Genomic DNA, 27,218 nt, shown 5'->3' with positions numbered 1-27,218 from the left:
AATTTAAAATAATAAAAAAGTCAGTCCCATAGTCATACCAGGTAACATTTAAAATGTTCCACAGCAATGCATGACTATTGGCTACTATGCTGGATGACGCAGTCATACAGCATTTCCATTATCACAGAAAAGTACCACTGGATGGAGGCATTCTAGACACAGAGCTCCATTTGGTCGTGTGTGCTTCCTCCTCCCACAAAGGAAGACTCCATCGTCTCATTTACTAGAAGACTGACTAATCCTGCAGTCACAAATTCAGTGTATCTTCCTTTGGGTATGAACTTTATCATACTTAGAACAGGCTATCTGATTGTTTTGTTCCTACTTCTTAATAAATTTATAAAGTGAAAGAATTAGTTTGACTTGCTTTCATTGTAACCATACCACCTAGCGGTGAAGTTATGTAGGAGATGTAAAACCCCTACCTACTTCTAAGAAAATTTACTGATATTTACTAAAAAGGAACTGACAAGTATTAGATGCTAAATTGGCTTAAGTTAATTCACAAATTCCTCAGCCATTTTATATTTTCCAAAAACCCTTAAGTGAGTATAAGTGTTATGAGAGGTGCATGTAATGAATTATAAAAGTACTTTTTTTAGACATACCTGGAAAAATGAAATTTATAAAGGAGTAAAGGAGACTAGGTAAAAAAGGAGTCAGATTTATGATTAGAATAGCTTCAGCGGCAAGGTAAGGAAAATTAGAAAAGATGAGGCTTTAACATTAATTCAAATGACAGATAATGAGAACTTGAACAAAGGTAGCCCCTAACAAAACGGAGCCACAGAGCTGGGTTCTAAGATATGTTTTGGTGATAGGAGCTGTATGTTTTGGTGGTCAATTAGTCATGCAAATTGAGGAAGAACGACAGGGTAAGGTTAACTACAAGATTTCTAGTCTGGCTGTATAAGCAGATGGTGATACACTTCCTACTCCAGATTTTATAGGTTGCTAAAAACTTTACACCCCCGTGCCTAACAGACATTCTCCTTTGACTAGAATATCCCCTTCTTATTGTCACTAGTCCCAAGCTAACTTTCTACCTGTGACTTCTCTGAAACTGAATATACACTAAAGTTTAGTCATACCAAACTACATATGGGCCCCTACGCTTAATCTCTACTTTTTATGTTTTTAGTTATGTTAAAACATACTCCACCTCAAATCCACATTCTTACCCTATTGACCTGGTCAATCTTCACATATCCTTTAGGCCCAGTTTCTATGTTCCAATATCATACTGTCTATTCTACTTCATGAAGGTTTCAACCTTTCTTTTTGACACCATTATTATTATCATTTTTGACATCTGATAAACCAGTCAAGAACCAAATAACCTTAAAGGTTAAAAATACCTTTCACTTCAATTTTCTCTTTCATCTTCTTTTCTTCTGCTCCTCCTCCTATCTGTTCTTTGGCACCAGAAGTTACAGTTGTTATTGGTCTAGACTGTATCACATTTTCAGAAACTGTGGAATTAGCTTGCAGCAGAGTACCAGATGGAAATGGTATTTGTTTCACTGATACAAAAAATAAAATAAAGTCATATGAACTCTTTTTAAAAGAAAAATTCACTGTATATGATTATTAAGTCTTTACTGTCTGAGATTATAAAAAGGCTGCCAAGAAATTAAGTACATTTTAACCATGATAAAAGTTAAATAAATGATTCTCATTTAATCACTAATAACTGAGAAAATTATGGATAACAACAGTAACTAATATGTATTATGGACTATGTCCCACTTTTCAAAATGCTTTATATGAATTAACTCTTATAATTCTCATAAATACCCTAAAAGCAATAAGTTCCATTCACATCCCCATTTACAGATGATCAACATGAGCCATACAGAAGTTAAAAAACTGGCCCATCACACACACAGTGAGTAGGAAAATAAGAATTTATACTCGGGCAGTCTGTCTCCAGAGACTACCCTCTCATGTTTTGGCAAAATGGCATGTTTTTCCCTCAGGTTTTCTTTTATATTGAACAATCAACTGAGAGAGTGTTTTAATAATAGTCATTTCAATATCAGAATTAATGGAGAGACGGGTCTATAATTCTCTTTCAAAAAACAACTTTTTACGGAAGAAAATTCCTTCAGAAATGTTAAAAACACTCTCATAGCCTAGTGAATATGGAAAAACATAACCTTATGAGGATTCTGATGTGGCTTAAATTCTGGCCAATATTCAGACCACTTTTCTGAGGTATTTTTAAGTTCCCTGGAGGCTCTTGCTTCTTCTAGTAATGTGACACTCCATCTACCCTTATTTAATGTCTCACCATTCAACAGAATGCAATACATTAATTCAAACTACCAATCTGCTGCTTTAGCATTTTATTAATAAGATCAGAGTTTAAAGTGTTCCAGGGCAATCTTTTAGAACTGGTAAAATGGAAAGCAGTTTTACATTGCTAATATTTTAACTGTTTATTTAATTCTGTACCTGTATTCTAAATCTCCTTGTCTTGGAAAAGATGAGATTTTCCATTGACAAACAATGTTCTCTTTAGTTGATAGCTGTAAGCACACATTATATTGATTTTTCTTTACTTCTGTTTAGCTCACTAAGGGTAGAGCTCACACTATAGCATTCAAAATGATTTATTCACTGACAGGATAATTCTAAAGGAAGTAGTAAGAGAGACTTTCACTATACTTGGGCCTCCTTAGCTGACCGAGGAAGGATTCTGTATAATATAATCAAATGCTTTCCTGTATGGTACTTTGAAATTGTAATAGAGCTATTATTATCACTGTTTTATAATGATGTAAATTTATCTAGTCACCTTTAAAATAATTCAATAAAATTTAAAATTTTATTTACAACATAATAATTGAAATGATAATTACGTGCTGAGCTGCTTAACTTAAAAACTATGACTTTGGGCAAATTGCCTTATACCTGTAAGCCTCAATTTCCTCATGTATAAAACAAGGACGTGGGTACACAACATTTTAAGGATAGAATATATAATGTACGTGAAGCACTTGGTACACAGCGCCTGGCATACAGTATAACACAATAAATGTCAGCTAAATATTGTTACAGCTTATTTTCAGTAACTAATAGGGAACAGTGGTGATCAAGTTGAAGTATGTAGCAGAGAGATTAAAAGCATAGTTGTTTTCTTTTTTAATTCAAGTACAGTTAACGTATAGCTATATTAGTTTCAGGCATACAATAGGATTTCCCTGATGAGGTAAGAATATACAATAGAAAAAAGACAGTCTTCAACAAAAGGTGTTGGGAAAACTGGACAGCTACATGCCAAAGAATGAAACTGGCCCACTTCCTTGCACAATACACAAAAATAAACTCAAGATGGATTAAAGACCTAAATGTGAGACCTGAAACCATAAAATTTCTAGAAGAAAAAATAGGAAGTAATTTGACATCAGCTGCAGCAACATTTTTCTAAGTGTATCTCCTGAGGCAAGGGAAACAAAAACAAAATTAAACTACTAGGACTACACCAGAATAAAATGGTTTTGCACAGTAAAGGAAACCATTGACAAAACAAAAAGGCATCCAACTGAATGAGAGAAGGTATCTGCAAATGATATATTTGTTAAGGGCCTAATATCCAAAATATATCTGTTAAGGGCTTAATACCCAGATTATATATAGAACTTTTATAATTCAACACCAAAAATAATAATCACCATCAACCAATGAAATCGGGCACAGGACCTGAATAGACATTTTTCCAAAGACATTCAGATGGCCAACAAACACATGAAACACGCTCAACATTGCATAAGCCTTTGCACCCCAGGTCTGAACTTTTTGCATGAGCTCAGGCAAGATCATTTGCCTTGTCTAAGTCTCCATTTTCTCTTCTGTAAAGGAGGACGATTGCATGAGAAAGGACTACTGTGGGGATAAAATGAGAAATCAAGCATAATACCTAATTAACAAACAATTAATGATATATAATAATTATTACTACAAATCAAAACAACCTATCATTTCTGTATTTAATTACCTCCATTTTGAATTTCTGCCTGAATTAGCTCTTGTTTCAATTCTTCAATTTCTTTCTTTAATTTAGCATTTTCAACTCGAAGTTTCTTCTCTTCTCTCAAAGTTGCCTGCAAAACTAGATTAAGAAAATCCAGGTATATAGCCACGTTTTCTAAAAGGTTTCTTATGAATACTACTTGATAAGAGCATAGCAGTATAGACATAACTAGGATAATACCAATAACCAAATGTTTGCCAATTCCTTTGTATCAGTTTAATATTTATTAGAGTAACATGATAATTAAAATAGAGAAAAAGCAAGAAAATCTGTGAAATAATGGAACAGAAAAGTTTTGTTTAGGAATCATTTTCTAGCTTCTATAAAGATGCTAATGACAACTTAAGAACTGGACTCAAAGTGTCAACAATAAACTGTCAAAATGAGGCAAGTATTAGACACATCATTTTTTTAAAGCCAGAGATTTAACGATAGCAAACCATAAAAAAACTATTCTCATTTCTTTCTTTTTAATCACTGCCTTGAAAAAGTACCTGAATGATCTTTTACTCCTAATGTCTTACACACTGAGCTAGCCAAACATTTAATGAGTGAAGTAGCTTCAAAGATTTCCTCAAGACATGTGTGTTAAAGGTGAGCAATAGGGTATACAAAAGAATAAAAGAAACACAATGATTCTCAGTGGGGTTTGTACTGCTCCGTAGGTAGGATTTTTAAAATCTGTGGGAGTATTTTTGGTTGTCACAAATAACAGGAGTCATTCTGGGCATTTATTGGGCAGGAGTCAGGAATGCCAGATGTCCCGAAATATGCTAGATATACTTGTAAGTTAAGAGCTGTTTCACATTCTGCAGAATTTTCCAGTAACCCACTGTACATTTGTATAGGCGAAAATCCTGTTAATTATTTGAGACTTGACCCTATTTTTAATATATAAACACAAAATGTTCTTAAACATTTTCATTACACCCTGAATTTACTATAAATCAAGTATCTTACAAATCAAGAGTAGATTGTACTTTGTTTTGTTCACAGCTTTCCCTAAAGAATTATTCATCATTCTGAGTAAAAAAAAAAAAACACACTGAAAGCTGTCTCTGGTATCAGAGTTGCCTACATAAAGGCAGACTAAATACCAATTAGCATTATATCTATTGCCTTCTTGGTGATTCCATATATGGGAACCATATAGCATAGGACTCTCTCATATGCCTGGCAGGACAGTCCTGCCTAAGTACTTACTAAAACACACATTTTTATTATTATTACAATTTATATATTACTTTCTTTTTAATTTTCCTCTATCTTATATACATGGTTAATATACGTTTTGAAATTATGTGTATAGGTAGGTTATTTTATCTAAGAGATATTTTCTTTACAGAATATTAAGAGATTTTACAAAATATTTATTGTAACATAGGAACAATGGGACTGAGAACCACCAAGGATAGGTTATCAAAAAATAATAAAGGTGAAGAATAAATATGCAATAAGTATAGAAGGGTTCCTTTTTTTTTTCATTAGCAAAACTGAAATGCTAGTCAAGCTAATAGCCACCCATATGAGAAAAAATTTATGCAGAAGCACCGATCATCTCTAATCTTTATCTTACTAATAGAAAAAAATATTAAAAATTTTAAGAAAAATAACAAAAAATCCTTTAAGAACTTTAAGAAAAAATGTTTACAAAACATAAAAAATAAAGTATTTTAAAATTAAGAAAAAAGAATAAAGAAAAAATATTTTGAAGAGTAACTGCATGATTCTTTAACCATTCACAATCTTATGCAGCAAACAAAAGCATTTATTTCTTTTAGTTATTCTAAAACACTTGGGAATTTTCATTATACCATTAACACTGGTTATTGAGAAATAAAAAATATATTTACACAAACAAAAATCAACCTAAATCCTAAGAGCAGAAATTCAGATTTGATATTTTTGCATATATCATAGCAATTTCTACGTAAAACTTAAAGACGTACTGGAAAAAATGTAAAAATCATTTCAGAAAATGCTTTAGTAGAGGGTAAGTATATATTCTTAGAGGAGATAAATTTGAGTTCATATTTGATTTTACCCAGTTTTCTTCATTTTAATCTTTAATTCTATATGAACTTATTTTAAACATTACTTTTCCTTTAGCATTCTTAAAATAATAGTTTTCTCTACATTACATTCACTACATACCAATTCTAATTTATCTCAATTCCAGAATATCATTTCACTCAAAATTAAAATATTAAAGGAATCTAAAAGTTATCTTCAAGATGATGGAATATATTTATGGGGTAAACACAGTTTTTGTGCTCTTGTCCACATAGGAATTCATTTTAAGGATCTCCTCCAAAAATGCAAAAGCTCTTACTTGCTTTCTCCTTAAGAAGAGCAACTTGCTGCTTTAAATATTCAATAATTTGATCTGCTTCTGCACCCTTCTGTTCCAGTCTCTTTAGAACAGCACCATTAGTTGCCATTTTTGCCAAGAAACGGCAGAAAATCCTAAGTGAAAAAATAAAAGTGGTAAATTATACCATAGAAGGAATAAATGTATTGTACACGACACTATGAGCAAGCAGTCTGAAAGGAAAAATATCTTCTACTCTAACAAATCAATATACTAGAAAAACACTTTTCCGATATAGAGCAACAAACCAAATGGCAGAAATGTTAAACAACTAATTCCTCAATATGTTTGGAAGAGGCAATCAATTTTTTTCCCCTAAACTCAAAAAAGATGCTATTTAACCACATTTTAGGTTGGAAAGTTTTAAAGAAAGCTTTAAAATACGGCAGAGTATTATGACGCAAAACAGGAATACTAAGAGAAAAGAATAACAATAACCTTAATTAAGCAAGCTATAACTGAGTGCCACCCCGGTGTTCCAAAGTTAAGAATTGCTGAATTCCCTCTTTTACTGCTATTTTTTTGTATACTGGATATTTCTACTGTTTATTTAACTACGTACAATTTTAAGGAGGAACACGTGAATTAAGAAAGACAAAAAGATCAACAATTAGGAATATATGAATATTAATGACATGCCAACTCAGAGATAATGTCAGCATATATACTGTGACCCTTGTAAAAGAAAATTATCATTTTAATTTTATAATAATTCACAGAAATTAGAAAACATCCTGTCAGTGTGCAGAAAAATACGTGTAAGCAAACATTCTGAGATTAACTCATAATGTTAAAGTTTAAACTGCTGAATATTAAGACAAATAGTCACACTGACAAAAGACAAAATTATTAATACTACTACAAACTGTTCTTTACCTGATTAACTTCAATTTATAAAATAAAGCATAACAATGACACAAGCATTGCTGAAGTAATTTGATTTTAAACAAGTGATACACAAAAAAATGGTGAAACTTTTTGATAAAGGAAAAAAATTGGCTAAAATGAATGAACAATACAGGATTGTTTGAAAATTTCATATTATGCAATATCCACCCTATATAAAGAACATTCTGAAATGTTTACCTTTTTATAAAAAGAGAACCAATTCTCAAAAAACTTTATGCTAAAGTTGACAATTTATAATACAGAACCATCAAAAAAAAAAAACCTGATAAAAATAAAGAAAATATTTAGTGAGTGAAGAAAATATAAATGAGGTTAATCTGAAAAAGTCATAGTAAACTGCTAATTTTCTATATGGACTATTATTTAACAGTTTAAAAAATACAGAGCAAAAGAATAAAAAGGTATAAAAATTGAAAATAAAGATATGAACTTTAAATTCAGCCAATTTTTACCAACATGGACACAGAATATTCTGTTGTTGTTCCTCAAATGTTGTTTTAGAATTTAAGAGAAAAGTATAAATGAACAGATGAAGAAAGTTAAAGTAAAAAAAGCTACGTTCTTCTGGACTTTTAATATCCTCTTTACAGCGTTCTTTTAATGTCTTTCTATTTTAATCTAACATAATAATCAAGTATATTCAATAGGTGAAAATAGTTATCTCAAGAAAAGTAGAGAGTATTTGATTTAGCATAATAAGTTAGCTTTTACGTTTGTAGCAAAGAAAAATTTGATGAGTTAATATTAAAATAAATGTGATCTTAGTGATAGGCTTTAGAAAAATCCCCAGGCAACCAATATCTTAACTGATAAGAAACAAGTAGATTTAAGTGTTAAATAGTTGTCATGAATTTGCCAACAGGTACAAAAAGTTATCTCACATACACGAGCAAAACATGAAATTCCTGTCCTGACTCACACAAAAAATTTCAAAACTAAGACTAAGAATAATTCGCAAAATAGAGATCATAAATCCTAGGCTAAGAGAAAAAAAGATAATTTTACTGAGTTGATAAATCTATTAACTACCTGCAAAATACAGTTACAAAAGTGAGTTAAATAAAATATGACTTTTGTAATACATATTGAAGCATAGGCATAAGTTTAATAAGAAAGAATGTTTCAAAACATAAACACAAATGAGCTGAATATATTAAGCACATACATAGAGCCACTAAGAGGAAACAACAGGATAAAAGGAAGTGATAACACTCTAACACTAATTAAAAATATGTATACCTCTATATTTTATACTTGCTTATAACTCTATAAATACTTACTTAGATTAAGGTCTAGTTTTAAATTGTGAAATAAAACCGGGACTGAGAATTGTGTATCACTTGAAATATTCAGTAAAAATGGATTCATTTTTAACCAAATAACTGTATAAATAAAACATGAAAAATAAAGGGAAAACGTGTTAGTAACAAAGGGAAATGTTACTGAAAAACATATTTAGAACATGAAGTCTTTTTTTTTTTTTAAAGTTTTATTTACTTATTTTAGAAATAGAAAGTACACAAGCGGGGGCGGGGAAAGCAGAGGGAAAGGGACAAACAGACTCTGTGCTGAGAGCAGAGCTGGACCTGTGGCTTAATGTCACAACCCTGAGATCATGACCAGAAACTAAATCAAGAGTCCCAACGCCCAAATGACTGAGATGCCCAGACACCCCGCAGGCCATGAAGTCTTAAAATGATGATAGCAGAGAGAGAATACAGTGATCCTAATAAACCACTCATATATAAAATAATTATAAATGACAGAAGTCATCTCAAATTTCCTGATAGGTATTACTGGGTAATAATAATATCTAGTGTTTACTTTGTCTTTAGTATCTGCCAGGTCCTTTTCTAAGCACCTCACAATATTAACTTATTTAATTATCGCAACACCATAAGGTACATATTATTATTACTCCTTCTCCTTATTTAGAATATTAAGAACTTGTTACAAGAGTAATGAGATAAAAGTAATTTAATAAAAAGAACATGAGCCTATAAATCACAAGACCTTGAATCAAATCCCTTTTGCCCCTCAACAACTTACCTAACCTCTCTGAGCCTCAGTTTTCTCATTTGTAAAATGGAGATCATTTTATATATTTCATAGCATTGATATATTGCAAAATGAGGTACCATGAATAATACTCAAGATTTTCGGCACATAGCTAAAAAAGTCAGGCAATGAGCACAATTTTGGGAACACAACAAAGGATATATGTACAATCCCCACCTCCAAGAAGCTCACAGTAGTGTGGCTTACCTATGGGCATGATATTTTGTAGATCCTTAGGTATGATTTTTACATTTTCTTAAAAGTTAAGAACATAATAAAAATACAAATTACAGAGACTGATATTAAAGCACATTTAGATAATTTGGCTAAGCCACACTTTAATTTCTTTGTGAATGGTATACAGTCTATAGGGGTGATAAATATTACTACACTTACATTAATTCTAAATTTTGTGTTTATAATACTGTACAAAATATATCCAAGGAATCCTGTCCAAGGGAATACAGTAAGACAACAGCCAACTGAAAATCTTTATACTTTTTCCTATGAATAGATATTTTCATCATAATTAAGGAAACTAAAGGTAACAGACTTAAGATTATTTAAACAACTGGTACAGAAAGAAGGAACACTCAATGGCATATAGCAGATTTCATTCTGAACGCCTTGTGAAAGTCTTCTAAGGACTATTATTAACAGTTCCCAGCTCTAGTTCAGAAGGCAAAGCAATCCAGCATGAGCCATACATACCATTGTGCCAAAAGCACACAAATGGCCAAGAATACCAAGAGAAAAACTGTTTTATGAAAATGATGTAAACTGTTCTGGTTTAAGGAAAAGAAGAAAAGAATAAAAATTCACTAAATAGTTTCTGCTTAATTTTGCTGCAAATCTAAACCTGCTCTAAAAAAAACAAAATCTTAAAAAAAATTCAGTGAACCACAAATTTAAGAGTGTCCGAATTTAAAATCTGAAAATATATCCTAATTACTTATGACAAAGTCCTTATTTGGTTATGCAATAATTAGCAATTTTCCAACATTTATAACATATATCATACAGTGACAGGCTACTGGTAACTACCTTAACTACCACAATATCAGTAATACCACTACAAAGGAAGCCTCATTAGAAGGAGAGAGGAAATATCTTTTGCTAGCAGTCATTTTTCTGGTAATAATCAAGTTTTCTTGGCAAAATAAAACTTAGAAATGATTATAAAACACACTAGCTGTTAACCAGTGTCTACTTTTTCTCTACTCCTAGATAACTGGTTATCTTCGCAATATTATTCATGATGTCAAAATTAACATGCCTTTTCAGATATTTTGGATTAGCTTCTAGTCAGGTCTTAGAATTAGAAGCTCTGGAAATAGGTTTTCTAGTACTTGTAAATTAACTGTTTTTAAACTTTCAAAAATATAAGTAGTATGCATAAGTTCATGTCCATATTTTCTAGCAATATGCAGATATTGATCACTAGCACTAGCAGAAGAGCAGTTTTTTTTTCTTTAAGTAATCACAGCCAACAAATCTTGGTTGAATCATATACTTAATAAGCTATGTGACTTTAGTAAAGTTGCTTAACTTCCCTGTGCTTCAGTCTTAATTTATAAAATGAGGACAGTTTCACCTGATTTCACTTCCTACTTCTTTGGTACCTCTCCTTTGAGGGCTCTTTTGTCTTGACTTGTCCCTTTAATGCTTATATTTCTCAGGGTTTGGTCCTGATCTCTAGTCTCTTCTAGGGATTACAAACTATCACCACAGAGATCAGGGATGTCTTTGTGTTCCAAGGTTAACAATGTTGAAACAGCTGAAGGTGAATGCTTTAAGCAAGGCAAAACAGACTGCACAACTCCCTGTTGTCTGCCATTTATGCTACCTGCCAGGCCCCTATAAAAAAAACTTAAGTTCATGACCCCAATTTTACTTATATTTCCTGATTTTGAGCCATGTGCTGGGTTTATAGTAAAGAGCAAAATTAAACATGTTCTCTGTACTCACTAAGCTTTCAGACAAATGAGGGAAACACAGTAAATTGGAAAAAAAAATTTAAATGAGGTTATGTTTAAGGCAACAGTGCTAGTATAATAACAACTTAAAGCTTAAAGCTCAGACAAATCTTGCACCATTCAACTCAGTGCTCATTTCATTACTGTGTGCCAACAGCTCCATAGTGATTTTCTATTTTATACTGAGTACCTATTGAATTTCATAACTTTTAAGTTCCCTTAGTCTCCTCAGAGCTTTCAATGTGCTAACAGACTTAGGGTTTCTCACAGATGGTAACGCTAATAATAACAATAACAGATAAAATTTGCAGAGTATTTACTACGGGCTGGCTAAATGTGTTACACAGATCACCTATGAGTACTGTAATTAATTCCATTATACAGAGAAGAAAATGTGAATTACAATTAATTTGCCTTAGGTCATGTGACTAGATAGTAAATAACAGGATTAAAATTTACCATCTGTCTGATTCTGGACTTAGCTCTTTTAATATCCAAGCTATAATTTCTATAAAAGACATAATTATGTAGAGTTTCCAAATGTATTTAACCACAGAATCCTAACCAAGGAACACCTATCAACATTTACTAGAACTAGTATCCTCTAAAACACTGGGAATACTGGCTTAACCTGCACTAAATTTTATCTAATAATTAGGAGATAAAATAGACATGATATTTAATTGCATGCACATCATAAATGTAAAATACTTACACAGAGAAAAAATTACACAGAAATAATACTTAACTGCACACACAGTAACTACAAATGTAAAACATAGAGGAAAAAAAGAAAACAGTACACGAGTATGTTAACTGTGTTTGGACAGTAAGAATTTTGGACAGTTTAGACTTTTTTTTTCCTTTACTAAATTAAAAAATAATGACCTTATTTTTATGACAAAAAGCATTTGAAAAGTATTATCTAAATTATTCTGCCTCTTAACATTAATTTTGTTAACAATATTCATTATATTTCATTAGACCCAAAAAGCCATTGTAAGATGCCACTAATAAAAGCTGAGGCTGATTTTATGCAATACATGAATTTAGATGTCTTAATCATTAAAACATATACAAATGGCTATTTCTGAGATTTCTGTCATTTCCAAATGGTTTCCCTTTACCTCAGCAATTTCCTCAGTAGTCTTTCCCCACTGATTCTAAATTGCCAATAAATCTTTTTGTCTTTTATATTCAATTAACTAACATATAGAGTATTATTAGTTTCAGAGGTAGAGTTCAGTGATTCATCAGTCTTATATCCAGTAATTCCTTCTAAATAATAAATTCCCTGCCCCAGGTTTTCAATGTTAAGGACCAAATATAAACAAATAAGCTATTAACTTTGAAATGGAAGTTTCAAGTTCAGGTTTTCAATACTCCTTTATAATATAGGAATGCTACAAAAATTTGGAAGTGTCTCTCTACATTCCAAAACACCTGATTTCACTGTTCCAGAACTTCAATTATGTAAAAGTTTATATTCCTCTTAGATGCCGTAAAATATTTATTTCATCAAATCTAAGATGCCACCAACTGTAAAACGGCTCCAATCATAAGATGCTCTGTCATTTTATGTACAATTAAGAAAAAGGCACACATCCTGTATTATTTGAAAAATCCCTTTTAAATTTAGCCCTGTTTTTACCTTATATAACTCATTTCCCTATAGTTCTGCATACACATTAACTTTTCATTTTAAATCATCATATAAAGGATACTTAAAATGGAGATTAAAGTCAACTAGTGTATACTAACATTACGCATAACTGAATTGATGACAATATTGACAGTTATGACCAAGTATGCATAAGTAGGGGCATTGACAACTATGTCACAGGTGCCACTTAGTTCATAGTAACTTTAAGACAACAATTATATAAATGCATGACTATTTTAGAAATGTAAATATGAGAAAAGCATGTATATCAGGATTAATAAACTATAGTAATTTTAATCACTTTTATCTTCCCCCCAAACCATCAATTCCTAATCTAATCTTCCAATCTTTGTCCTCCACTTGCTTCAGAGTCTAACTGCCAAATCACCTCATATGGAGAACATCTTTATTATCATGCTACATAATGTGGTACTTTTTGGAACTAGCTTAAAATTTCTACTACGATTTAAAATGTTTGTCAAAAGTCAGAATTTTTAAAAAGGTAAATAATAAAATTAAATAATCTAAGAACAATGCATCCCAGAGATACTCAAATTATACAGCACTGGTTACTGGCAATAAATCCAGGGATGTTTTTGCAACCTTTGCCAAAACAGACTTAAAATTATTCTTTTTGTGAATGTTTCTTTTTTTTTTATTTACTTATTTACTTGGCAGAATTCAAATCCTAACTCTGCCACTTATTAGCTGTGTCACTTTTTCTATTTAAAAATTTTTGATGTATAATTGATGCAGTATCAGATTAGTTGTAATGCACACACGGCTTGATATTTATATATATTGCAAAATGATCACATTAACCCAGTTAATAACCTTCACCATACATAGTTACAAATATTTTTTCTTGTGAGAACCTTCAAGATCCATTCTCCCAGCTACTTTCAAATACTCAAATACAGTAATTTTTAACTATAGTCACTGCGCTGTACATTGTACTTTACTCATTTTGTTAACTGGAAATTTGTTTTTATTCTTGATTGTTTTTCTTTACTCAACAGAGTGCCTTCTTCCCCTTTACTAATAAACACACAAGGGGTTCTGGAGGGCTTTAAGGATGGCTAAGAGGGGATTGCTATAGAATAGATGGCTATGAGAAGACAGTCCATATATTTCAGGCACTATGGTCATTAACAGAAAGTCTTTCTGTCCAGTGAAATATGCATAAAATTTTTAAAAAGGGTATGTCTAGGTCGCTCAGATTTTCTTCAATCGGGCTTAACCATTCTTTTCCAACCACAGAAGCACTCAGTACTTTTCCCCATTTCTTATTCAAGAACCCACCTAATAACAACAGCCACTACTTTAATGGGCCAGGCACATCATACAGGCTCACTTAAGCTTTACAACCTTGTGGGATAACATTTCCATTTTATAAAAAAATAAAGACAAATCACATGACTGGTCTAAATCCAAATATTATAATCCAAATGTTATAAATTCAAATATTAAATGGCAAAGCTATGACTTTAACTTGCTTGTCACTCCAAAACTCACACTACTCTTCATTTTTAAAGTGTTTCCCAATCCTAATTAAAATAAATTAACTCATCATACACCAATATTCTTGCACATCTAAACTAAGAGCACTAAGAACCTGGCCAGCCATTTCTTACCACTCCTACTCAAGCCACCATCATGTCTCCTCTAGATTACTACAAAAGCCTCCAAACCCATCTTTCTTCCACCCTGACCCTTTCAATCTATTCTCCCCACAGTAGCCAGTAAGATCCTTTTTAAAAGGAAGCCAGCTTATATCTGTCCACTGCTCAAAACTCTCCAATAATATAGTTACCCTTAATATTCCACATGATTTGTTCCTTCTGTGATTTTGTCTCCAGCTTTAACCCTTTCACTCAACTCTAACCCACAAGCTTCCCTGCTTTTCAGGCGAGTTTCTGCTTCATGGCCTTTGCAATGGCTGTTCCCTCTCTACCTGACTGCACTTCCCCAAGGCATTTGTATGGTTAATTCTCTCACGAATGTCAGCTCTTGCTCGAAAGTCGTCTTTTCAGTGAGACTTTCCCTGGCCACACTAAAATTTGAAACTATATCCTCCTCTGCTTTATTACTTTTCCCTTCAGCGCCCATTACAACCTACCATATGGCATGTTTTTCTTAATTGTGCTTAGTATGTGTCCTCATCAATAAAATGTGAACTATGGGAAGATAGGAGTTTCTGTTTTGTTCATTGCTCTTTACCCAATGCCTAAAACAGTGCCAGAAACATAGTGGGCGCTTAACGAAATGAGGGATGAATTCCTGCCCCACCCCCACCCCGGTCCCCTACACACCGGAGCGCGCGCACACGTAACAGTAAATGTGTTTGTGAATATATCTTTCCCAGTAGCACCCTTTCCCTCAGCCCTGCAACCTACTTCTCAAACGTGGTTCCTTCAAAATGTCCCAAGCTGTACCCTACTTCCACATGCCAAGACTGGGGCTGGTATGAACATATTTCCCACGAGTATCGGCAGGGCAGGTCCTATCTCGCCAAGTCCAGTAAGGGAAGGGGGACTCCTCAGATCTCCACCCGCCTACTCGGGACCCTCCACGGGCATCACTCACATGAAACGGTGGACAGAGCAACCTGGGGAAGCTCACCGGTCAGCGCCAGTCCGGAGCGGTTAGGAACACGCTCCCGCACACGACAGCATTGAGAAAGGACCCAACGAGGTGTCCCCACCAAACGCCTGAGCGTTCCACCGATTTAACTCCAGGTTTTGTGTCCCCCTTCCTGTGCACAGGCACACCACGCTCTCCGTCTTCGGTTTCCTTAGCCGACAACTCCAACCCCCCTGCGCTTCTTCCTTGGTGGCTACATTTTGTCACCAGTTTGGGCAAGGGGCAAAACGCCCGACGTCTGGGTCTTTCCTCAACGTTGTGTCGTGGGAGTTGTGAGGTCAGAGGAAACGGCCCGGCAGAATTGAGGGTGGGGGCGGGGAGAGCTGGGAGCTGTCAGTGGAGAGACTCATGCTCCTGGCCAGATTCCGAGCTGGAAATTTTGGCGGATCTAGCTAGCAGGCAAAGGGCAATGCCGGCGCTCCAGGAGCGGCTTCTTTTGTAGAAGCACCTGAAATGCAGGGTCTGGTACACTAAGCAGTAGCGGCAGCGGCAGCAGCCACAGCGACAAGCTGGGGCCCTGTGTAGGAGCTCCAACCCCTTGTTTGTGTCCGCCTGCGTCCCCAGACTCAGAGACAGGTATTCGGGTTTGTCAGTTTTGTCTGTCGTAGTGGGTGGGGCTGGTGGGAGGTAGAGGAAAGTCAGGTGCAGCTGGAGGCCCGGCTTGTCCACCGGAAGCGGAGCCGACCTGCGGAGCTGCTTGCTGCTGAGGACTGTGCCCATCCCTAGCTAATGTCCGCGTTCCCCCCTCCACACGTTGACCTGAGTCGTTTGGGAACTGTAGGCAGCTATTTGAGAGTAACCGCTGCATCACTGGTCCAAAGGAAGACGTAAAGAAGAGGTTAGAGAATGTGGGAGCAGCTCTCCGTTACTCACCATAGATACAAAGTCTTGGTTTTATCTCTGGTTTCAAAAGTTTAGTCGGTTGTCGACACATAACATTCCCTGTGGAGTGGGAGAATGTGAACAGTTGGAATTGTCAGTGGTGGCTTTTCAAGGGCCCTTGGTTCCTGTTTTTATTTGGGACAGTAAGACAACTTTTCTTGAGGGAATGTATATAAAATAAATGAACTAGTATTATTCGACCGTTGAAGAAATGTGTGAACTATTCACGATGAGATCGTCATCATTCCCCGTCCCTTCTCATTTCGACTTATCTTTTTGAATAATTTGCATTTTCCTTGTTTGGTTATTTGATTTTCAGTTGTCTGATAGAGGCCATCTAACTGAAAATCAAATAGTATAATATAGAAGGATTGCATAATAAAATGCAGCAGTTTAGTGTCTCCTTTCGTACCCTTAGTCCTCTTTGTCAAAAATTGACCACTGTTAACCTTTTCTAACCTTAGGTCTGTCTGTTGAATAATAAGTTAAAATGCTCATTTTTTTTAATTGACTTCTTAAGATAACCCACGCTATCCCCAACCTCTCTTCTCCAAAGTTTTGAATAGTTATTACAATTTTTAGTTTTCGTATTGGTTAATGTTATAATTTTAAATAATATATATAAATTATTATTTCATGTCAATTTTCAAAAATATATTTGGCTTCCTTACTGGGTAAAATGAGGAAAGTAATGACTCTGTGTTCTTTACCACCGCAGAAACTACATCACCACTCCCACCTTCCCTTATCTGGACCTCTACTTATACATTGTCACGATTAATAATATTTAAATTATATTTCTTAACTACAATTGTTTTTGCTTTTTTATGTGCTGAAAAACAATAGAACATTACAATATTATGAATTTTTGTAACTATTCCTAAGTCCAGGGCCAAAAAGTATGCCATGATACATTTCCTTCCCAATGTCTTAATTTCATGACCCCTGTGCCACACTAAGGAGAAAACTTGTAATATTAACATCAAATTGATTTCTTCTTTGTTACTCTATGATGACAAAAAATTATGCCATAGTTAAGTGTGATTTATTTTTCGTAACCTCTACTTCCTATATAGTTTTTAGCCTTCCTCACTTCTACGAAGGACTTTCTGTTTTCTTTTGGGAGAAAGGTACATGTCCTTTTTTCACCAAGTCCTGCCATCACATGCTTTCTTCACCATGTCCTCTCATTCTTTGTATGAGAAGCTTCCATTCCATTTCTCTGCTTGAAGATGTTCCCCTTGAAGCCCAATCACTTTCTGTTTAATTTGAACAGATTACATTCTGGTAAGTTACATTGTTTCTTAACCACACATATTCTGTTATTTGTCTTTCTCCTCTCTTTTGGTAGAATACATCCTAAGGATACTTATTCACAAAAGGTATGTGATTGGTAATTTTATTTTTTAATGTTTATATGGCTGTAAATTATTTTTTGCTATTATGATTGATAGTTTGGCAGGGTATAGAAACAGAATTATGTCTAAGTCCTTCAAGGCTTTGTTGTCTTCTAACTTTCACTATTGCTCATGAAATGATGAGAATGACAGTCTTATCTTAATTTGTTGATGTCTGAACTATTTGTTTTCTCTCTGGAGTGATTAAAAAATTTTAGTTTTGCATGACGCTTTGAAAATTTATGATGACATATCTTGTGAGTCTATTCTTGCAATGAACTCACTGCAAGGAGCTAGGATAAATGTCTCAGTGTGAGTATTTTCATTTATCCTCTGTAATATTATAAGCCTTTTTAATTTGAAGTACATATTTCCCTTCAGCTGTGGGGAAATTTTCTCCTATTCTGTCTTTCATAATTTATTCTCCTTTTTTTTTCTCTGTTCTCTTACTTAAACTGCTATAAGGTGGTTTTTGGATTCTTGGTTTGATTCACTATGTCTATTATCTTTTCTCTTATGTTTTTATCTGTTTGCTTTTTGTTCCATATTCTGAGTAATTCTGTCAACTTTATTTTCCAACACTTCTGTATAACTTGGTAATCATTTAATTTCCAACCACTCATTTTTAATTTTTCCTTTCTAATAGTATCTTAATTGTATTTCATTTTTTATTTTTTATGAGATAAAATGTACATATATTAAAATGCACTGATTTTAAGTGAGTAGTTTGATGAGTTTTGATACATGTAAACATCCATGTGACAACCAACACCCCAATCAAGATGTAGAACATTTTCACTGTTCCCAAAAATGTACTGTGTTTCTCTATCCAATCCAATCCTTCCTGCCCAATGCACTATGTACTCATTTTTATCACTCTAGTTTAGAAGTGTAGTTCTGAAACTACATTTAAATGTAGTCATAGAATATGAACTCATCTGGTGCTACTTTCATCAACATAATGTATTTGAGATATGTATATTTTGGCATGTTTGTTCCTTTTCTGTTCTTGTTGAGTAGGATTCCACTGGACAAATAGCCACAACTTAGTTATCCATTCACTTATGTGATGGTTGCATTGCTTCCAATTTGGGGTTATTGTGAATAGAACTACTATGAACATTCTCATACTAGTAATTTTATGGACAAATATTTTCATTTTTCTTTGGTAAATATCTTGTAGGACTGGGATTTCTGAGTCATAGAATGGTTTTCCAAAAAGTTTTCCAAAGATCTTGTGTCATTTTTACACTCCCACCAGCAGCAGTATATCACCTCCAGTTTCACATTTTCCTCAACACTTGGTATTTCCTGTCATTCTAATTTTAGCCATTCTGGTAGGTGTGAAATTGCATATTTTTGTGGTTTTAATTTTGCATTCCCCTGATGATTTATGACTGAGAACTTTTTCATATGCTTATTGTCTATTTGTATGTTCTCTTTTGTGAAAATATATGTTTAAGACTTTTGCCTATTTCTGTATTGACTTGTTTTCTTTTTATTATTGAGTTGTAGGCATTGTTTATATATTCTGGATACAAGTCTGCTATCATGTATACACATATATATACATATATGTATTTGATAAAAATGTATAGATACATAACGTGATATACATACATATATTTATAAGTAAAAAAAATTTTCCTTATCTTTGGTTTGGATTTTTATTTTCTCAAGGGTGTCTTTTGATACGCAGATGTTTTTAATGTCAGTGAGGTTCACTTTATCAAGTTTGTCTTTTATGGTTAGTGCTTTTATTTTTTTATTTTTTTAAATTTTTTTATAGCCTGCCTATGAAATCTTTGCCTGCCCTAAGGTTGCAAAAATATTCTCTTATGTTACATTTAGGTCTATAATCCATCACAGATTTTCATGGATGTAATAGTAGGAATTGAGTTTATTTATTTTTTTTTCCATATGTATATCTTGTTCCAGCACCATTTGCTAAAAAGACTGTCCTTTCTCTATTGATTTTGGCCTTGAAAATCGATTCATTGTATTTTTAAATTTTTCATCTTAAAATTTTAAAAAATAGATGAAATATGTGGTTTATAGCATACACATATACAGGTAAAGAATATAGAAATTATGGAGCATAATAATAATATGAACACCCATTAACCCACCTATTAAGAACTAACATATTACTCAAGATTTTTGAAGCTTCTTATGGGTTCTTCCCTAATCTCACTCCTGCTTTTCATACAGTGGTAACCCTATCCTCAGGTTTTACTATTATTATTATTCCTTTACTTTTTAAATATAGTATTACCTCATATGAATGTATTCATGAATTATTTATTGTTTAGCTTTTCTCATTGAATATTATGAATATTGACATACATTTTGTGTGCTGTTTTTTTCCTACTCGAGGTTATATATTTCTAGATTCATCTATGCTGTTAAATGTTGCTACAATTTGCTTATTTTCTTTCATGTATATTCTTCTATAAGGTGAATGTACCACAATATACTTAACTATTCACCTGTCTTTGGACATTTATGTTTCCAGTTTGGGAATAAAAGGAACAATACCATGCTGATCTTTCCTATATGTATCCCTTTCTAAATGTGTGTAGGAGTTTCTGCAGGAATGGAATAGCAAAATAGTGTCAAACTGTTTTCCAAAGTGATTGTATTAGTTTACATTCCACTTCTTTATATCCTCCTAACATTATATATTATCAAATTTCTTAATCTTTACTATCTGGCAAGTATAAATTCTCATGTAGTTTTAATGAGCAACTTCTTGGATATTAATGAGGTTGTTCATCTGTATCAGTAATTCCTTTTCTGCTTTTTTTGTGAAATATGTTTTGCCATACCTCCCGATGTAATATCATCTTAAATTTTTCTAAATGTGTTTCAGCCAGTTTTTGTTTTTTCTTTTCTTTTCCATAAGTTATTTCAGTTGCCTCCAGGGCAGATTTTTTTAATTTGTTCGTTTTATTTTTTGCCCATTATAATGTAGTCTTTCTTCAACTATCTGATGACTCCTGGACAGTTCATTATTTCAGAGTTAAGGAAGTCTGTCTGAGAACTTTGTATATATGGATAAGCTTGTTGACTGCTGTACTCTGCTTTAGGAAGGCTGGGTAGATGGTCAGATCTTAACTGGGGTCCTACAAATTCTAGAATTAAGAACAGTTTGCTTTTGTCACCATTGACCATACCAGCTATTTACTGTAATTCTCACACAGTTGGTTTGATCTCTAGGGAAGAAATTTAACTTTTTTTCCTTTGAGGGTAAATAACTACCCTGTATTGGGAGGGCCAGTGGCAGAGTTAACTCTTTTTTTCTTCAGCCCTCTACATTATCTTCCTCATTTCAAACCTTCTTCTGACTTATGTTCCCCATTATTTCTGCTTCTCTGATTTGAAGCCTCTGAATTGGAAGAGACTCAGCACACCTCTTGACTATAATATAGGTTGTAGCTTTCTTTTGCTTCTTATGACAATACTCCTCTCTATGCAAAATGCTATATTGGAGTTTTTTGAAATCTTTCATTAGTTCATGGCCCTTTTCTGTTCTCTTCCTTATTATGAGTTTATACATTTTAAAATGTTTCTTTATAATGTTTTTAATGAGGTTTCTGCACAGACATGAAAAGTGGTCTATTACTTCGATTTAGAATTCCAACATTTTTATTTTGAAAGCTGTGAAGGGAAGCATGCAGTGCTTGACCAATGGAATGTCTTTTTAGTGTGACACCTGGGTGAGAGAAAAATGGTTTTTTGTCTAGGGACCTTTTTGTTTTGATTGCCTTGATGTGGTTCAGATTGATTTGGAGCAAGTTCCTTAATCTCCAGGTTACTTCGTCTGGGGCATTATTTGCTTTGAAGGCCATGTCAATAGGACCACTCCAGATACATATATACGTGAATCATCTATAAACCGGAGGCAATAACATCTGTGAAGGTTGTTGAGAGAATAAAAACAGGTCACATGTAGGGTTGCTTGGGTGACTCAGTCATTTAAGTGTCTGCCTTCGACTCAGGTTATGATCCCCAGGGTCCTGGGATCAGGTCCCTCGTTGGGCTCCCTGCTCACAGGGGAGCCTGCTTCTCCCTCTCCCTCTGCCCTTCTCCCCTCTCACCTGTTCATGCTCTCATTCTCTGACTGTCTCTCAAAAAAATAAATAAAATCTTTAAAAAAATAAACAGGTCACATGTAAAGTACCTAGCACAAAAACTTAAATTGGTTAGGTAACATTATAGAGGCCTCTGTTATCTAGTTTAATTTTTACTACTATTAGAATAGAGGCCCTGATAATTTAAAGTTAATGGTTATGTATCTATATTTCCTCTTTCCTGACTTTACTCACTCTGTGAGAAGGAAAAGTTCTTGATGGTCTTGATAGTATCTTCTCTGTTCAAGCTTTAGGTAAACAGAAGTTCCTTATTAATATAAATATGGAATAATAGACTTCCTCTAAACTCTTAAAACTGTCAGGGGTTATCGAAGAGGGAATGTTCTATATTTTCCTTTTTATGCCATTGAAAATCTTTGATTATGATTTAGAACTACAATGTAAATTTATCATTGGGTGGTTTTTCCTCTTTGATGTTATCTTGGAATTTTTTAACTTTGATATTTTTTACTGTGAAGTGTTCTGATTGGCATTTTTCTCCAGGTTATATATTATTAATCATATTTAAGGTGAGAAAACACTGGCTTAATTTTTGGTTGATCTGTCATAAAATTCTCTCCTTTTCCAGATTATTTTAGAAGATCTAGGACTCTGAAATGTTTCCCCTGAAGGATGCTGAAATGGGTGCCTTTACCTTCTTTGCCTCGGCTCTGCCACATGATGTTTGTGGAAGCAATGGGCTTCCTCTCACACCAAATTCCATCAAAATTTTAGGGCGATTTCAAATCCTTAAGACCATCATCCATCCCAGACTTTGCCAGTATGTGGATATTTCTAGGGGAAAGCATGGTAAGTTTTTGTTCTTTTTTTCTGTTTTTGTATTCTTTATTCTGTTAACCTTGATTAGGTTACAGATATGCAGTGAATACATACAGTAAGCAGTATGTGTGCGCACGCATGCCTTCACCTTCAGTCCAGCCAAACTAAATCTTTCGAGTTTTCCTGATTGCTTTGGCCCCTCACATGTCCCTGGTTCTATGCTCTGCTATTTTCTCTCTTTGATTATACTGTGCTCCATTCCCTACAATCTGAGTTTAGTCCCTTTCCTAGTTTCTTTTATAGCTTTTATCATATTTTATTATTATTATCTATTTAATTTGTCTGTTCTGTGGATTCTTAGTTCTTCAAGAAAAGGACGAAATGGGGGTGCCTGTGTGGCTGTCAGTTAAGCGTCCAGCTCTTGATTTCTGCTCCAGTCATGATCTCAAGTCCTGGGATTGAGCCCCGCATTGGGCTCCACATTCAGCCAGGAGTCTACTTGAGATTCTCTCTCTCCCTCTCCCCGTCCCTCCCGCCCCGCCTGCATGTGTGTGCTTTCTCCCTCTGTCTAAAATAAAGAAATAAATAAAATCTTTACAAAAAGGGCGGGGGGGTGTGCTAATGACTTTTACCTCTGACCTCAGAATCAGAGCTGCACTGAGCATACAGGAGGTATTCTACAAATGCTGGTTGAGTGAACAAAGTAACGAACATTTGAGGGATTCATGTTTTTCAGATCTGAGAATAAGGATTTTTAATTTTCTTTTTCAAGGAAATCACCTATCCTTAAGCATATTTCTTCCCTTCTATAAAAAGGAAATCAAAGTTCTAATGTCAGAAATTTTGGAAGTATCTATTTAAATGTATTTTATGATTGAAAGTAATGATTTGGGCTATCTTCAAATGAAAAGGGAGTCACTATTTTTTTTTTTTTTTGGAGCTGCCTTAGTATTTTCATATAAAATTCCATTTAGAAAATCAAAGTAGAAAAGTTGACCCCTATTGGTTAAAAGGCCAGTGTTTCACCAGGAAGGTGTTTACTGCCTTTTTAGTAGTATAGTCAGGTTTTTCCATATCCCATATCTTAGTCCATTTGGACCGCTATGAGAAAACATCATAAACCGAAGAAACAACGAACATTTATTTCTACCAGTTCTGGAGGCTGGGAAGTTCAAGATCAAGGCACTGGGCAGATCTGTGTCTAGTGAGGCCCACTTCCTCATTGACAGCTATCTTTATGTGGTGGATTGGGCCATGGTATTCTCTCAGTCTCTTATAAAGGACCAATCCCATTCATGAAAGCAGAGCCCTCAGGACCTAATTATCTCCCAAAAGTCCCACCCCAAATACCATTGCACTGGGGATTAGGTTTTAACATGTTAATGGAGGTGGAGGGGGGAGAGAAAACTATTCAATCTATACCTAGACTGGTAAAGATGTTTATGATGGCAATATTTTAATTATTTTAAAATTATTATTGGAAATGTAATTGCATGCTGAGGTTCAATTGCTTAAAATTATTTTAAATGCATTTCAATGAAATGTATTTAATTTTTCTAACAAAATACTTTGTGAAAGTTAACCCTATATATATACTTGCTGATATTGCCTATAAAAATGGCATTTTCATGTGTTTGAACCTAATATTACCAAAAAAATGCAAACAATGTTTTCTTTGTTCTACTGAAAAATAGGCTAAATGATACTTTCAAGTAGTCTGGGTTATGGCTTTCAAAAAATATTTGCTCTGGGGCACCTGAGTGGCTTAGTTGTTTAAGTATCTGCCTTCAGCTCAGGTCCTGATCCAGGGGTCCTGGGATCGGGCCCCACATTGGGCTCCCTGCTCTGCAGAGAGCCTGCTTCTCTCTCTCCCTCTGCTGCTCCCCCGGCTTGTGTGCTCACTTGCTCGCTCTCTCTCTCTCTCTCTCCCTCCCTCTCTGTCAAATAAATACATAAAATCTTTAATTAAAAAAAAATTTGCTCTGAAAACATTGACATTTTATAGACTTTGAGTAGAAAATGTTTTTGTAATAACTATTATTAAGTTAATATTTATGGAGTATTGTGTTTTAGGCAGTTTTCTAAGTGCCTTACATATTTTAATGAACTTCATCCTCGTAACATTACCATGAGGTAGGGACTATTATTATTCTGATTTTACAGACAAGGAAATTGAGATACAGAGCAATTCAGTAACTAATCTAAGGTCATACAACTAGTAAGTAAAGAGGTGGAATACTAATAGGTTTTATCATATATCGGAAAATTTTTAAAGCTGAAATAATTGTACATTAATGCAGATATTGACACCTCTACCAATCGGAGCTATTCAGTGCTTTAAGTACTTTGGAGCTCTATCACATATCTAGTGTCTTGAATATTTAGGTACGTCAGGAGGCCTGATAAGAGATACGAGAAAGAAGGTGGTTGAAAGAGTTAATTGTCAAGCAGATGATAAAAACTTGTGATTATTTTCATATTCATATGTATGTACACATGCACATTCACACACACACAGATAAGTTAAAGTCTGCATTAGTCTATTGGGACCTCCTTTACTATGCAAGATTGCCTTTGATTGACATATTCAGCAAATATTAGTTAACGTTTTCCAGCCTTGGCCTAACCTTTCAAGAGAGAATGTAGGTGGGGCCATAGTAAAGCCATAAGGATCTCTCTCTGCAGAGAATAAACTTGAGGCCAGAGCTGATGGAAAACCAGGATTGAAGTAAAGTTATAAAGATGCAGATGAGTTGAAGATTTGTTTAGGAACCAGTCTTTCTTGTCTACTCTGACATTTCTTACCTTGTGCTTTGGCATACATAACATCGGTCCACTGGTGTTAAAATACTTTAACAGTCTCTTGCCTAATACTATGGCTTTCCTTGTGCTAGATGCCAGATATATGAAGATGAATAAGATAGGATCCCAGTTCCCAAGCTCTAGAAGTAGTAGAGGAAAAAAATACAAACATGATTATAACGTAGTAATAGTTGTTACAGCAGATGGTGTACAATGTGCTATGCCATGGGAGTGAGTACAAAGGAAAGAATGTTAAATTCTACATTGAAGAATGTAGATATTCATCAAACTCCCATATAGAGAGTTTTAGTGGGATAGGGGAGGGGTAGCTTTATTATGTATACATATACATAATATTTTGTGTGTACAGTATGTACATGAAAGAAAATATATAATCAGGATGGGGAGAAAGGAAACAAAGAATAAGATAGTAAGTTAAAATATTACAGCAACATGGATGGGACTGGAGGAGATTATGCTAAGTGAAATAAGTCAAGCAGAGAAAGACAATTATCATATGGTTTCACTCATTTATGGAACATAAGAAATAGGGAGATCGGTAGGAGAAGGAAGGGAAGAATGAAGGGGGGTAAACAGAAGGGGGAATGAACCACAAGAGACTATGGACTCTGGGAAACAAACTGAGGGCTTCAGAGGGGAGAGGGGTGGGGGAATGGGATAGGCCGGTGATGGGTATTAGGGAGGGCACACATTGCATGGAGCACTGGGTGTTATACGCAAACAATGAATCATGGAACACTACATCAAATACTAATGATGTACTGTATCGTGACTAAAATAACATAATAAAAATTTTTTTAAAAAATAATATTAATACCTAGTTTCTTCACATGGACTATAAGTTTTTTTGTACACTTCTTGTAGGTCAAGGCAAAGAAGGAAATCGATCTGCTTCAAATTACGTTCATAATGAGGCAATATATTAAGAAATTAATTTCTAAATTTTTACTTAAATCTGGAAAAATGATCAGTTGCAAGCTTTATAATGTTCATACAATATGTTGTATATTCAGGTGATATATGAAGACATTATATAGAAACTTCTATGGTGTGCGGATCTGAGGTATCCTGCATTTGTGATTATGGGCAGTGTTCTCAACACATCTGGCTTTATTGTTCTTTTTTATGATGATCTCTGAGTAGAAACCTCTGTAGCTTCTTGTCCCAATTTTTCTGTGGGTGAACATTTAGGTAAACTAAATTTAACAATGTAAAATAGCACTCAAGAGCCACAGGAGCCTATGAATGGGCATAAGGAGATCCATGAACCTTGGAATTATATATACAATTTTGTGTGTGTACATGTATGCACAAGCATTTTTTGGATAATGAGTCCATAATTTTAATAAGATTCTCAAAAAAGATTCATAATGTAAAGAAAGGGTCTTAAAGCACTTATGCAGAGTATCAGCTACGTGGAGAGAATTTTCTTTATTTAAAGACAATCTGGAGAAGTTCTAATGTAGGCAATAAATCCTCAAAGTTGATTTGACCTGTATCTACAGGTGTGCCATATCACATATTTACCAATCCAGAGACCCACATTC

The 27,218-nt window shown here is 34.1% G+C and overlaps 2 protein-coding genes across 11 annotated transcripts in view; one reads left to right on the top strand and one right to left on the bottom strand.

Annotated features, from left to right (window-relative positions):
* Positions 1–15,870, bottom strand: part of AIMP1 (aminoacyl tRNA synthetase complex interacting multifunctional protein 1) — a 32,647-nt gene extending 16,777 nt beyond the window's left edge. The window contains exons 1-4 of one of the 4 annotated variants that reach the window (XM_044384231.3): positions 15,636–15,870; positions 6,369–6,502; positions 4,001–4,114; positions 1,359–1,523 (exon numbers count right to left, since the gene is read on the bottom strand). In XM_044384231.3, the coding sequence (XP_044240166.1) occupies positions 1,359–1,523; positions 4,001–4,114; positions 6,369–6,477 (388 nt within the window). In that variant the 5' untranslated portion in view covers positions 6,478–6,502; positions 15,636–15,870. The other 3 variants (XM_026499134.4, XM_026499135.4, XM_057309992.1) reach the window with 3 other exon arrangements.
* Positions 15,871–15,921: 51 nt separating this feature from the next.
* The window catches only part of TBCK (TBC1 domain containing kinase), a 200,420-nt gene continuing 189,123 nt past the window's right edge, over positions 15,922–27,218 (top strand). For 2 of the 7 annotated variants that reach the window (XM_044384229.3, XM_057309991.1), the window contains exon 1: positions 22,800–22,878. Coding sequence is in view for 5 of the 7 variants with exons in the window: in XM_026499132.4 (XP_026354917.1) it covers positions 22,686–22,878 (193 nt within the window). In the remaining 2 variants the exon portion in view is untranslated. Of the gene's footprint in view, positions 16,495–17,132; positions 17,826–17,889; positions 17,921–22,657; positions 22,879–27,218 lie in introns of those variants that run through there. The other 5 variants (XM_044384224.3, XM_026499132.4, XM_044384227.3 and 2 more) reach the window with 5 other exon arrangements.

This window comes from Ursus arctos, unplaced genomic scaffold, assembly GCF_023065955.2.
Source record: "Ursus arctos isolate Adak ecotype North America unplaced genomic scaffold, UrsArc2.0 scaffold_11, whole genome shotgun sequence".
Classification (NCBI taxonomy): domain Eukaryota; kingdom Metazoa; phylum Chordata; class Mammalia; order Carnivora; family Ursidae; genus Ursus; species Ursus arctos.
Note: the sequence above shows the minus strand (reverse complement) of the source record. Positions and strands in the feature narration are given on the sequence as shown.